The sequence below is a fragment of the Vanellus vanellus genome (genome assembly GCF_965231255.1).
Source record: "Vanellus vanellus genome assembly, chromosome: 3".
In the NCBI taxonomy this organism is placed as follows: Eukaryota; Metazoa; Chordata; class Aves; order Charadriiformes; family Charadriidae; genus Vanellus; species Vanellus vanellus.
In genome coordinates this window covers 83,416,006-83,429,937 of record NC_138907.1, presented here as the reverse complement: position 1 = coordinate 83,429,937, position 13,932 = coordinate 83,416,006, and the positions used below count along the sequence as shown (strand labels likewise).

Below are 13,932 nucleotides of genomic sequence, written 5' to 3'. Positions count from 1 at the left end.
AAGAAAGTATTTAAACATGCTTTATTTTCCAGAACCAAATGCTTAAACTTTAGTCATCATGACAAACAGTAAAACATATGTAAAGACTTTCATTAAAACATAGCACGGTATAAATAAGGCTCAGAAGCTTGATATTTGCTACTGTTTCAAGGATAGGAAAATTAATTCATATTGGCTGAAACTTCCATTTCACGATGGACATTTTCAGGTACAAACAGATAAATTTTCCTATCCCACATCATGCCGCTCTCCACAAATACCTTACAGTAGAATGGGAGGCCTGTAGAAGTCTTCTGTCAAAGGAAAAAAGAAAGTCATAAACTAAAACCAAATATGCAGGACTGGTGAATATATGGCACATCAGAAACTACCAATGTAGGAGAGTGGACAACTCTAAGGTCAACAGTTTTGTAAGAGAGATGTATTACTAAGAAAAGATTTCATTCATTTAGGAAATGAATGTCAGCTCATGGCAAAAAGTAACAGACGTAGTCCCACTGTCACACTCTCTTGCACAGGTCGATTCCCTAAGCAAATAACGTTGGCAATGCACACGACCTTTCTCGAACACATCCAGATCACCACCTGACATTTTGCTTCGACACTTTCATGTACCCACTCAAACTATCCCTAAGGAAACTCAAGCCTGTTTTTTCCACTAATTTAGCACACACTGGACCATCAACTTTTAACAGAATGCGTCTCAGTTATTCACTTCTCCTTTGGTGCCCTGGAGAGAGGATTATCTAGCAGTAATAGAGCTCTGGAAAAAAATAATGCAACTGGAGGTCTAGGTTCATCAAATTGCAGAGTAATAACCTCTTTCAGCAAGCAGTGTCCCTAGTTCCCAGCCTTTGTAATAAACTAGGGAAGAGTAAAGCAAATACATGAAGCACAACTTTTTACAGTCTCATGAAACTCCACACTGCATACCAAGTGCTGATGAACAGGTCCGCTGACTATTTTCCACTGTCCTTGTCATACTGTTTTCATCAACAGCCCACCAATCTAACTTTAAAGGAGTTCACTGTTGGTTTAACTGGAAAACCTCAAGTCTACCAGGTTGATTTTATGTTCTTTTCACCCTTGGTGGCACCGCACACAAGAACAAGGTACAGCAATTGCTCTGAGTCAGGGTTGGTATATTTTCCCGAGTGTAGGAATACTCTTAATAGACCCATTACTGCAATTGGAAGTGGTCTCTTCATATAGGATCATCACTTTGACACTTAAACAGGCTATACATAATCTGAATGGGAGTCAAGACTCCACAGTTGGAAATGTATCAAAAAAGTCTAAATTTCCAAGAGACTTCAGTAGGCTTTCTTCTGTTCCGGAGCATATTTTTGTTATGGCCATCCATTTCAAAATTCTTCAGAAGAAAGCATTTTGACAGTCCTGGTTTGAGGCTGCGCACCAAAATCAGCCTTCCTAATAAGGTTGCCTGCACTTCTTCCAAGCTTAAGATGCTTAATAACTATTCAACCCAAAACAAAGAGAAATTGTATCCCAACAAATACCCATAAAGAAGTCAAAGGAATATTCCTTCCCTCCCACTTCAAGTTAATTAGGTAGCTCTCAAAAAAATCAAGCAAAATCAAATGACTGAAGGTAGGACACTGTTTTTCCTCAAGTCTGGCAGATACAAAGTAACAGCTGATCAAAGAGGTTGCAATGAGCATGTTTTGATAAGGTTTCACCAGCAACCTGCCAGAAAGCCTCAGTCTTTACAGTGCCATGCAAAGCCTGAATGAGAGGCAGTAACATCTTTATTACCTTCTCTACTGATTAAAAAAAAAAAAAAAAAAGGACTTTAAGTTAAGTTTTTCCATTCAGCTTTAATGGACTCAGTTTTCCCATTAGATTTCTCTCTACCTCATGAAGATAGCCAGTAACTCATTCTGCTCAAATTTCTGATGGAGTCTAAAGACTCTACGTCTATATGGTAAAAAAAGTAAATTCCCATTCTCCTTCCCTTACCATGAAGGAAAATACAGCCTAGTAATTTTTAGGCTGAGAAACATGTTTGCAAGGTTTGTGACAAATGAGAGCGCCTATTTAATGCTTGTTATTTTTTTTGTTCACCTAATGCTGTTGGAAACCTTTTTAATGCCTAAGATGATGCCTGAGTAGACCTGGTTACTCCAGAAGAAAATATATAAGAAGAAAAAATTCTTTGGAAAAGTGGTTCCTAGGAAAAGTAATCAGATTTCTCTCCAGCAAGACAAGATTAAATTTTGCCTGCAATCTGCTGAGATTTCTTGCATTGTAAAATTGAGATCGGTGTAGAAAATGAATAAAGCACTATGTGCTATTCAAGCACAAAAAATACATGCCCTGTCCCGAGAAACTTATAGCTGTGTTAAAAGCCAAAAGAAGGGAAAGTCTCAGATAGACCAAGAACATAAGGAAACTCAGAAAATAATATGATCACACCTTTGTTGAAATGGCAACTTCTGCAACAATTATAATCATGATACAAAATTATAATACATCCCATCTGCTCTTATCCAAGCAAGTGCTCTGTAAATAATCTGTAGGTTACCTACAAGAAAACATCTCCTGCCTGCTAACATGCCAGAGATGCTTCAGCACCCTAGGTTCAACATAACCTGGAAAGCACACCTCTGGCCACAGCTGAGTTCATAAATACAAAAGGCAGGAAAGAGTGATCATGAGAACAATTTTAGAACCATTCAGATTAAGGTGATAAGCAGAGTTCACAGCAGTCTAATTACTATGGGGGAATATGCCTCAGATTTTCATTTCTACTTTGAGAGTTCAATTCTGAAATACCAGAGAGCGTAGACAGGACTGCAAGAATGCTCAGGACATTTTAAATAGCAAAAGATATTTCAAATAACTGCCCTGTGCACATGAGCTTTTTATGGATTTCTCAAAAATGACTGTGTTCCATGAACCCAGAATTCATTCCTCTCTGACAGTCATCAGGACAACAAAAAGCTGTTTCCCTGAAGACATCAAAACAAGTTATAAGTAAGGATGTAAATGGCTAGAACGTAAGTTGTGTGTTACACATAGGTGAGACACAGCCCTGAAGGTCCTTTATCACACTCTAATGTGTTGATGGTATCAGCAGTATTTTGGGTGCCTTCATCTGAGATTCACAGGGATCAAAAGGTAGAGCCAAAGAATCATCTGAATGACATTTTCTACAAGCAAGAGACTGACGATATTTTACATTCAGTACACTGACTTTCTGGTTTCACTCCCTTTATCAGAAGGGGGGATTTTTTTTTTCATTAAACGTTTTTATCCCAATCCTGGCTGCCAGCAAACAAATCTGCAACATTCCCACCTGGATTAGAATTCCAGAGAGAGAGCCTATTGCCTAAATACAATGAACTTCCTAATGGAAGGAGAGGGAGCTTCTTACTTTGTCCATCTTCCTTAGCCTGCTCCTCTGCTTGCAGTAGCTTTTGCTTCTACAGGCTTCAAGGACTTCAGAAAGAGAAAGGACCCTCAACATACAGCAAACACAACTAAGCTAGGAAATACTGAGCTAAGCTATTCACCTACAAATCAAACTCAGAATTTTGATTAAAAGAGCATCTAGCAAAATTCTAAACGATATGAAAGAAATAGAAATAAATGGTGGGAACACAAGAGGCAGAATACTGCCACTGATACTTCTGGAACTGCTCCCAGCCAGTCAAATGATCATGTATCTCACCTGTGAGAAACAACCTAATCAGTGTGGTACTTAATCTGTGGAAAACAAGAAAAAAAAAAAAAAAAAGAAAAGAAAAGAATCACAAAACAATCTCCAAACTACTAAAGAAGCAATCATGACATAGCAGTAAGGACATATGCTGTGAAACACCACCCCAAGCACTGCCACACATACCAGACTAGTTAGGAATCTCTGGTTTGAGCTTTTATAAAAGCATATGAATACATGGTGTCACTATAACGTACATGAGATAAGAGAAACTGTCAAATTAACTTAAAAAAAGACCACGACAGAAGCAGAACATGGACCAATTTTTTCTTTTATATTCCAAATTTAAGAAGCAAAGTTATTTTTTTTGTGAAAGAAGAAAGTTGAAAAACTTTGGAAAAAAATTATTTCTGACTTGAAAGCTCCCATTTAAAAACACACAAACTCTTCCACTCTGACAGCAGCTATTAGGAGTATCAGAATGTTTCAAAAGGGCTGACACCAAAGAAGCCATTAGGGAATCACCAGGAGTAAGCCTTCTGGGTAAATGAGGGGGGAAAAAAACAGGGAAGAAAACACTTTCCTCATCACAAAAGCTAGCTATATCTTGTCCATCAATCTAACACACTATGAGGAACAAAGAAAATTCTCTTGGTTGGGTTCAGCTCACACCACATACAAGTGTAGTGTCCCTGTCATGCCTGTGTGGAGTTCTGCCTCTCCCACTGGCCAAAGAGACACTCATAGATGTCACCAAACTCTTAAGTACACAGAACATGCACCGCAGTACAAACTCTCAAGGCTACCACCAGTATAATAACCATAGCACAACAGAATACAAAAAAGGGAGGTATTTCTTTGCCACATAAAAAATGAGACTATATGCTACAATATTCCCTTAATCTTGGATTATTAGTTTTTGGTTGGATTTTCTGCGTTTAGATAATCTATGCAAGAAATTTGTACATGGATACTAACATAGTTTAAGAAATTACCAAACGCTTTGCACCAGTCAAGGTGTGAGTGGCATTGATGAAAAGCACAAAAGGTCTCCATGTGTAAAGACAGCAGTTTCTCTGACATTTATGATTTTTAAAAAATGTTGTATGAGAGCAGAGTGGTGTAACATCTTCTCTGTTTAAAGCAGCAAAAGACATAGAGAAACCTCAGATTGTCAGAAACTGGTTAAATCATAATTAAAAAACCTTCAAATTAACTGTCACATTTTAAGCATTAGAGTTATTTAGGAACCGTTACATTCCATTCTGAAAAATAAATGCTTATTCCCATTCCATGAAGAGCTGATCCCACCTCTAAAGAGACTCTGAATAAAGCTGATCTCAGACAGCATCATACAAAGCTGTAACTGATAGCAGTATTCAATGCACCAGCATCAGAGGACTAAAAGAGCTTATTCTGACCACCTGCATAAATCGTTCTTTCATGCGAGTGAAGCATAAAGTGAGCAACACATTGGCCAACTATGTGGGCTATAACAATTTTTCTACAAGAATATATAAAGTCCTCTTAAGCAAGGACTGCGGTGCACCAAGTGCCTACAGAGCTTCTTAGAAGCTTTTGCACACAGAAGTCTTGGATGAGCTGATGTTTTAAATACTAAACAAAGAAAAAAGAAAAAAAAAAAAAAGATCACTCAGATGAACTGGTATAACCGAATAAGCATAACATTTAAACAAGTCTCAGCAGACTTTTTCCTCCACCATTTTTGTCGGTCAAATGGTGGTTTTGACCCCACCATTAATTTGGCCTTCTTTTTATATCAAAGTAAGAACTGGTGAAAAGGAACCTTTCTAATGACCTGCCCTTTCTACATTGGTGTTCAGAAAGAAACAGATCCAGAATCAGCAGATAAAACAAAGCAGCACTTTAAGGTTTTTGGGTAATAAGGTGATTTAAAATTGAGCATCAAAATAGTCAGAAGAGGAAAACAAGGTTCTAACTGCCCTCTGAGTAAGGGGGACATGGCCTTTTTTAACAGAAGAAAATAGTATGGCAGTTCTTCAAATCCAAAACACCAGTGAAACACAGAATCACCCGAGATTATCAGCAGCATTCCACCTTCCAAAAAAAAATTATTCTTACTTGACATCTCTGAGAATTTTTGGAAGTGAAAACAAGAGACCAAGAACTAAAGCAGAAAAAAGACCGCATTCTTGCAACTCTTCATATTCCCTTCATAAAGGTGAGGACAAGAAAAAATACTGCGTATCTCATGTGGAGTAAGGATTCCTTCATCTTCCATTCAAGACACTGTGCATAAGACATTTTTGTCTCTTTTGGAAGAAAGAAGGAGACAAACCAAATGTACAGCTCTGAACAGACAAGTCCTGATGAGGAAAGGTAAGCCAAAAGAAAAAAAAAAAGTCCTTTTAACACTTCTCTAGTATCAAGAGTACTGAAGATGCAGCACAGTCAACTGGTTCTGAGGCTCCCTGAGACAACCTCCTTCTAACCAAAAATGTTGTTAACTTAGGTAGGCAGAACAGAAGATACGCCTGCCTACAAATTAAAAGGTGGGGTTCTACAGAAACTTCATCCTGTTTTATGAAGGGGAAGTCTGAGCTCTAACTCTGACCACACCCCAAGAGGAGTCATAAAGCACATACCAGAAAGTTTTATATTAATATTTTCACTTCCATCTCCTTTTAGCTCTTTGAACGATTTTCTCTTTTTTAGTGCACCTTACTAAATAGCTCCTTCAGTTAAGATTTCTTGAGCTTTCCTTCAATGCTTCTTGGTCTTTACACAAAACTAAAAAAAGCTTATTGTTTTATGAACCAAAAACTAAACGGACATTTTCATAAAACAGCATTAGCATATTACTCAGACTTACATCCTTGTATTGCCCTGCAGCACAATATCTTACTATTACTCTGATAACAGTATTACCAACACTTACAGAAATATAAATCTATATAAATTTATGCTACATCATAAAGAAGCAAAATCTGTATCATAAAATAAAAAAGTAAAATGAGAGTTCACAGAGTAACTGGCCAAAAGTAATTTCACATTAGGTTCTAAGTTCAAAAGTCTTAAAAGCCACCCTCAACACATACCATCCTATAAATAAGTTCTGTATTACAGTGCCAAACACGATCCTACTTCTGAAGTTAGATGGCTTATTATTATTAGTTCTACTTATCACTGTTCCTTGAATTCGGATGTTTACTTTAGAGCTATACAGTATATATTTATTAGAGAGCTGTAAAACAAACAACTGCACTAAACAACAGTGGATCATAGAATCACACAAAATATATTAATTGTGAATTTTGAATATATAACATGACACCTGATTTTCTAGGGGTTTTGAATAAACATCAATGACTTAATATTAGGAAGCATGTGATACTAAGTTAGACCTAAAGTATGCTTTTTAGGTGTATCTGTAAAAGGTAGGTCAGGGAAAAAACACTCAGCATCTAAGCCAACAATGCTTATACTGCCAAAGCATGTACTTTAGAGGAATACAGTAATCGTTGACATATTATTTTATATAGGATACATTTTGTTAAGTCTTTCTTCTATCAGTTCTCCTTTCTTTTATGGGTTTGGTATAATTTCATCTCTTTTGGATGTATACTGAATACTTTGATTACATATACTGATAGCTTTTCCCAATTTTTTCCCCACTATGTGCTTTTACCTGTTCTCCTTCTCCTTCCATTTCTATTTCCTCACCTCGTCACTAAGAGCTTCACACCTCATACACAGTGTTTTTCTTTATTATCTTACCATTCCCCAGGTCCCCATCTTCCTGCCCCCTCATTTATATTTCATCAGGAGTTCCTACTGTGAGGAAAACCAACAGGACAAAATCAGCTTCTTTTAGTCTACGAAGAAAGTGTAAAAATGAAGTGCACCTCACACCCTTTGGTCAGACCAAAAATAAAGATCAGACAAACAGAATCACCTTTTGTCCGACTGTTCTGTGCTTCTGGTTTTGGCCTCATTTCCATATGAATAGTTATAGTGCCTGACTGTACTATATGTACAACATAAGCATGTGAAGAGAAAAAAAATTTTAAGGCTACTTGAAGCAGGATGATACAGCAGCCGTGAATCCTCAGCTTCTTCTACACAATTTGCTTTTCTTATTGCAGAAAGAGAATAACTCAGAAGAACTGCCATTTCACAAGTGATTTTTGTACGTACATAATAATTATTGCTCATAAAAATTCCAACACAAAAACTATCATTACACAAATCAAATCTGGTATTAGGATCTGCATTAATTCCTACCAAAAAAAATCCACATCTCTGAGGTTGCTATAAAAACATGTCACCACAGTTTTAAAAACATGCAGAAATAAAGAGAACATTAGTGGGTCAGATACAAAATAGAGAAATACTAAGAAGCAAAGTTTGCTAAACAACATTACTTGTAGCATTCAACATTTTACAAGAAAGCATAATGGAGAAAAAAAAAAAATTACCTTACTTCAGCTGGTGGATTTTGTGAGTAAGGATTTGCAGAGCATGCCAAAATCCTAACTACAGCTCCAGGATGATAGGTTTCCAGAATGTGCACCGCAGTGGGATAAACTGGTTCCTCAAAAGCAAGTTCCACGTAGTCCTGGCTACAGAAGGTGGGTGGCGTCCTCTTGAACGGCAGCCGAGCACTAGGGCAATGATCCCACCAGGTCCCATAAGTTCGAAAGACTGCAGTCTGAGTAAAGTCACCAGAACTAGGGTACACGTTTGGAATACCTGCTAAATTCCACATGGTATACGACATGCTGTTTTCACTACCGTAGTGAGAGCTGAAATCCAACACTTCTTTGGCATACTGAACTATTTCAACATTGATAGGTAAGGCTCGGGTGTTTGATTCAATAGCCCTCCGGCTGTTCATTTCTCCTCTGGTCGCTGTCCTAGCTCGGCGCCGAAGGCACATATAGTAAAACATGCTCAGAACTGTTAACATGGGAAACACTGGTGACATCTAGATATGACTTTGAAAGATGCAAAAGGTCAGAAGTCCTTTATAAAGTGCATTAACTGCTTGTGGTGTTTTGGAAAAGAGCTGATAAAAACAGAATGAATAAACATAGTGAGCAGATAAAACATTCTTAGAAAGCAAACTGTACACTTTTGAGTATCATCTTAAACAAAGTACAGCTACTAACACATTAATAAACTACTACATTTTATTTTAAGACAATTATTTAGTTGGAAGCTACTAAGTGCAGCTTCCCATTTACTGTGTTTAAAAAAAGAGAAGACTATGAAGAAACATTAGCCAAAACTAGCCCTCAAGCAACAGAAAGACTGATGGTTAAATTAAGCATTATTTTCAGGGATTTACAAAGAGAAAAACATCTTGCACTGACTTACAGAAATGAAATCAAGTATGAAATGAAATCTGGCCCCTGCAGTAAACAACTGTAGAAGAGTATCTGAAGGTACAGCAAAAATTATCTGTGGTATAGTTTTGAAATACTTACCCTAAAACTGACTTTAAACAACATATTCAGGTATCTAGTCAGGCTGCAGCAGTACAGAGCTCAACAAAATCAAAGTTACTGCACTGCTCATATTCTGCAATAAGACTGCTCCCAGGACGTGAATTAGTTCACTTCAAGCTATCGCAAGTATATCTAGACTATGTTATAATCTGGAGAGTAAATACACCCTTCAAAGACAGCTCATACAAAAAGCTAGACAGCTACTCCAACAAATTGTTTCCCTAATTTGTTCCCATAATTTGTGAATGGTTTTAAGAGTGAAAAGAGTTTTGGACAGTTCATCTAAACCAAAAACTTAACCCACTGCTTCCTGTATCAGAGCACTAGCTTGAAACAGTCTCACAAAAATATTGTCTTTACCCTTTGAAGTTGTCCATGACAGCATTCACCAGTGATAGAAGGGCCACCAGCCTCCTGAAGGATGCTCAGAATTAATTAACATCATCATCTTCCTTTAAGCCAAGCAACAAAGTAAGTCTTCTGAAGAGTTCTGGCATCAGAAGCAGAAGTCCCCATAGAAAGCATTTTCCTTCTGGCAAGAGAAAGTATTTTCATTTATGTAACAATTCAGTTAGACACAAAATATACTAGATCTGCACACTAGACCACCTGAAAAAAATCAACACAAAACCTGCTAATAGTTAAGGTTATGAATGTGTTTTACACTGCCTACACCAAACCACAAGTAAAACAAACAAACAAGCAGGTTTAACTATCAGAAAAAGCGAAATTAGAGGTAAGTGTCTTTACTAAAGTTTTCTATTTACAACTGAGAAGATACATTTATAGCTGAATGCTGTCTTTAGGACACAGAAGAGCTATATCATATTCCTGACTAATAAAGATCCTCTTACATATGCTTGTCCCATATTTAGCAGCCACTCCATACCTGCGTGATGTAAACTGTTAAGATTTACCAACACACAAGGGAACATGGAACATATTCTCTGATTTCTGCTAGCGGTACACACACTTGAGCAATAATACAGCACTCCAGAATTCCCATCCTCCTGCACCAGAGACTGTTTCTTACAAACTGACCTTCAGATTAGCCAGTTTATGGGATTTACTAGGAAAGAAAAAGGAGCAATGCCCGTAACCTGTTAGAGGCCAAAACAGGGATGACTAAGCATGTCTCAAAATAGAAAAAATGTTTCTTCAACAGCCTGTACTAGAGTTGCCGGTTAGTTTATGATGGGATACATACCGTGGTAATCTCTGAACCAACAGAAATGACTCTTCTATTGCAGAAGATGCATCAAACAACAACTAACATCATGCCTTGCATTGCCTGGGAGACAAGCCATATATTTAATGTTTGCAATGGGTACAAGTGAGATCATACTTTATAGAGTTTTTGGAAGCATAAGCTTAAAGTAGAGTAAATAATTAAAGAAATGGAGATGAATCAAAGTGACTTTTGTATGCCTCTACATAAATCCACTGTGCATGTTTCTTGGGTAAACTGCTTGTTTCCCATACTTACAAAACACACATAGATGTACAAACAGCTCTCTTTCACTTGAACGTTGCCAACAAGGAGGTGCTTGCAGTAACAGATAAGGACAGGCTGCACTATTTGACCCTCTTACTCGTGACAGCAAGAAAGTTTACTAACGAAGTGTTCACTTCTCACTTTCTTGCCTCTTCTATTATTAGCTTTTTGTTTAGTTCCTGTCCTTCACTCAGTTTCACATGTTGACATAGCTGTCAACAACATGAATTACTCCTGACATTCAGTACAGAAGGGAATGCATAAGACGATAGGCTGGATCCACTTCAAGCTCTCCTGGAATGCCAAAACCCAATAATGTCACATTTCCCCCAAACATCCTGTTGAACCACGTTTTAGAAAATGCACTGGGAAAAAAGCAGCACAACCCCCAACCTCTCCTCCTTTAAAAAAAAAAAAAAAAAAAACCCACAAAAAAACAAGTCCAAACTGAAAATTGTTATTTTATCTTTTCAGAACGGAGCTGCTGTAAGATGTAAGTGAAGATTGCAAATACATTCTCCTTCTGGATTTTTCCCTCTTAAAAAGAAAAAAAAATCCATTTACAGAGTACACCAACAGACATTATACTTCAACAAACTTACTACTGTCAAGCCCTAGAATCATGTGCAGACCAGCATATACACCAGCTTCTAACTCAAAATTTCACTGATTAACATGGTTTGAAGGCTGCTCCACAGAAATTATGACTTTACAGAGCTCAATTTTCAGAACCATTCAGTTGGGGTACTTCAAGATCAGGTGCGAATCACTTATCTAGCATGCGCATCTTACACAACTTCACGTCTGCACTGCAGAGTCCAGGCTTCCTCTGGCCACAACTCGGAGATATTACAGAGCTGTTTTTAAATCCAGCTGTGTTCCACATCAGCTTGTCAAAGGGCAGCATAACCTCCGGGTGGTTCAGAGCTGTACATCAACTAGCTGCCCAGTTCAAGTCAGGTCTAACAGAGCAGATAACCTGAAACCATGCTTCAGGTTTTCCATCAGCAGAAACATTAATTTTGGTCCTTCCCCCTCTACCAATCTGATGATTTTCATATAACCTGTAAATATTTGATATCCTTGAGACTGACACCACTTCGTCAATTTTGGCTGACATCAGTCAACAAGCTCAAAAGTTAAGTAGAAAGAAATAAGGCAGAGCATACAGCTTTCAGACAAACATATTAGTCTAAAAACAATAGAAGTGGAGGAAAATTACTTCTAAAGAGTTAAAAACAATATAGGATTTAGTAGTTTATAACAAGTAAGAGGAAACAGAAAACTATTATAAAAGAAGGATAAATAAGTATTAGGACTACAACAGAAATAGAAACTCCTCTTTTGGCATTTTAAAAGAAGCATTAAGAATTGTATGTAGTTAAAAGACAAATGAAAAATTGCTCAGAAGGTTGAAGGATAATAAGTGAGTGAAAGAATTACATTAAATACAGATCAGCAGGACCAGATGATAGATATTTTTTTTTTTTCAGGAACTACCACAGTTGAAGGTGATTTCCAACTAAAGGGATTTAACTTTGCAGAAAAAGATAAAAATGCAGACTCAGGCCTATGCAAAGCATCAAGATAAACAGCTCTGGAACAGAGCAGTTCATGTGCATGCAAAGTTTATGTGGAAAATTCCTCCCCCAAAAAAAATGCTTGATTATTTTTAAGAGATCCATTTGGGCCTATGCAACTACACCTTCCAATCTCTGGCAGCATCTTTGGCCTGTTGTATATTATTCATTTTCTTTTGTACAGGCATAATTCTGCCAAACTGAAGCTTAATGAAGGTTTCTTTTAAACGTGTCTTATTATCCTCCTGCCAAGCAGCAGCCTTCTACTTCATTTCTTTTATTTGTTTCTTTCATGTCAGGATTTTTTTCTGTCAAGATGCCATTAAATGGTCTGAAATGGCGCTATTAAATACCAGGACCTTCAGCAGCCACCACAGACTACCTCAGAGGGCATGACAGTTTGGTTAGAAACAGAAAGCAACACGCTATGAACATACACGCTATGCCTACTCGCCCCATTTGCACTTCCAGACTGGATCTCGTCCCCGAGCCTCTCTCGGGGCTGCCTGAGCTCTGCCCTGCACAGCCCCATCCCTCCCTGCATCACAGCCACCTCTCCAGCCAGCGCTGCTGGGGAGCCAGATGAGTCCTGGGGCTTGTCCAGCCAGACACCAACCACTCCTGCAAGCAAGTGTAGTTTTCAGACTGTTCGTCTCCCCGACCCAACTTGTTGCCAGTTAACATGAAGACAGTGCAGGCTCAAGGGGGTGGTAAAACTGCAAGAGCCCCAGGTCAGACCAGCTCAAAGGGCCATGGAAAAGTTACCTCCAGTTTTACAAGACAGATGGGACTCCAGAGAACGAGACTGGACTAGACGTGGAATAAAACTTTCCTAAGAGTGAGAGATGCTACCTTCTTTCAAAATACATTAGAGCCCATCACATTATTTACCAGCTCTCCTATTCAGATCATTATTTAATTGACAACTACTTCAATTATATGGCTAAATTCCCTTTTTCTATTATGATTAACCCCTTCTTCCCTTTGTGCTATACATACAGAAAGACTGTAATTCACTATTTCCTTCTTTCAAACACAACAAACCTTGATAAAGGAAAATGTCTTATGGTTTCTGTATAGATTTCACGGGAACAGGCACTAATTAAAGCATTCAAAAGCACTAGATCTCTTCCCTGCATTTTGCCTCTTTTTATAAGGAGTTTATGTACACAAATCTATTTTCCCCGCTTACAAGCAACCCATCCTGTTAATGATTATGGACCTACTCATTTCAGTTGTTTTTGCAAATGCAGATCTCCAGTATTCACAATTTCATCCCACGAGAGCAGAAACAGGACAGTTACATTGTTATTCACCAACCAGACTGCTGAGAAAAAGTGGGAAATGTACAGAAAAATATTGAGGGGCTGCAAGTGAAGGATGTGTGTAAAAACATAACAAGTAACAGATACTAGATGCAGAAAAAAATGAAAGATGGCATATTTTGTCCCTGAGCCGTCCCTGGCAATGTGTGTGTTAGACAAGAGTTTGTACTGTTTCAAGAGAAGCAAATGTTGTATATACAAGTCATGTATACACCAGGCTTGATTTTTAATGCCAGGGAGGTAATAATTCCTCTTTACACCAGTTTTGCTAATCTCACATTTGGGAGTACTGTGCAGAGTCTTCTTTCATTTGACTATAAAAGAAACAGCAACATTGACAAATTACAAAGAACGTATA

The 13,932-nt window shown here is 37.8% G+C and overlaps 1 protein-coding gene across 1 annotated transcript in view; it reads right to left on the bottom strand.

The window, feature by feature from the left end:
• The window catches only part of FBXL4 (F-box and leucine rich repeat protein 4), a 65,945-nt gene extending 52,316 nt beyond the window's left edge, over positions 1–13,629 (bottom strand). Inside the window, exons 1-3 of the mRNA XM_082481019.1 lie at positions 13,476–13,629; positions 9,535–9,706; positions 8,143–8,732 (exon numbers count right to left, since the gene is read on the bottom strand). Of these exons, the coding sequence (XP_082337145.1) occupies positions 8,143–8,651 (509 nt within the window). The 5' untranslated portion in view covers positions 8,652–8,732; positions 9,535–9,706; positions 13,476–13,629. The remainder of the gene's footprint in view (positions 1–8,142; positions 8,733–9,534; positions 9,707–13,475) is intronic.
• Between the last annotated feature and the right edge of the window lie 303 nt (positions 13,630–13,932).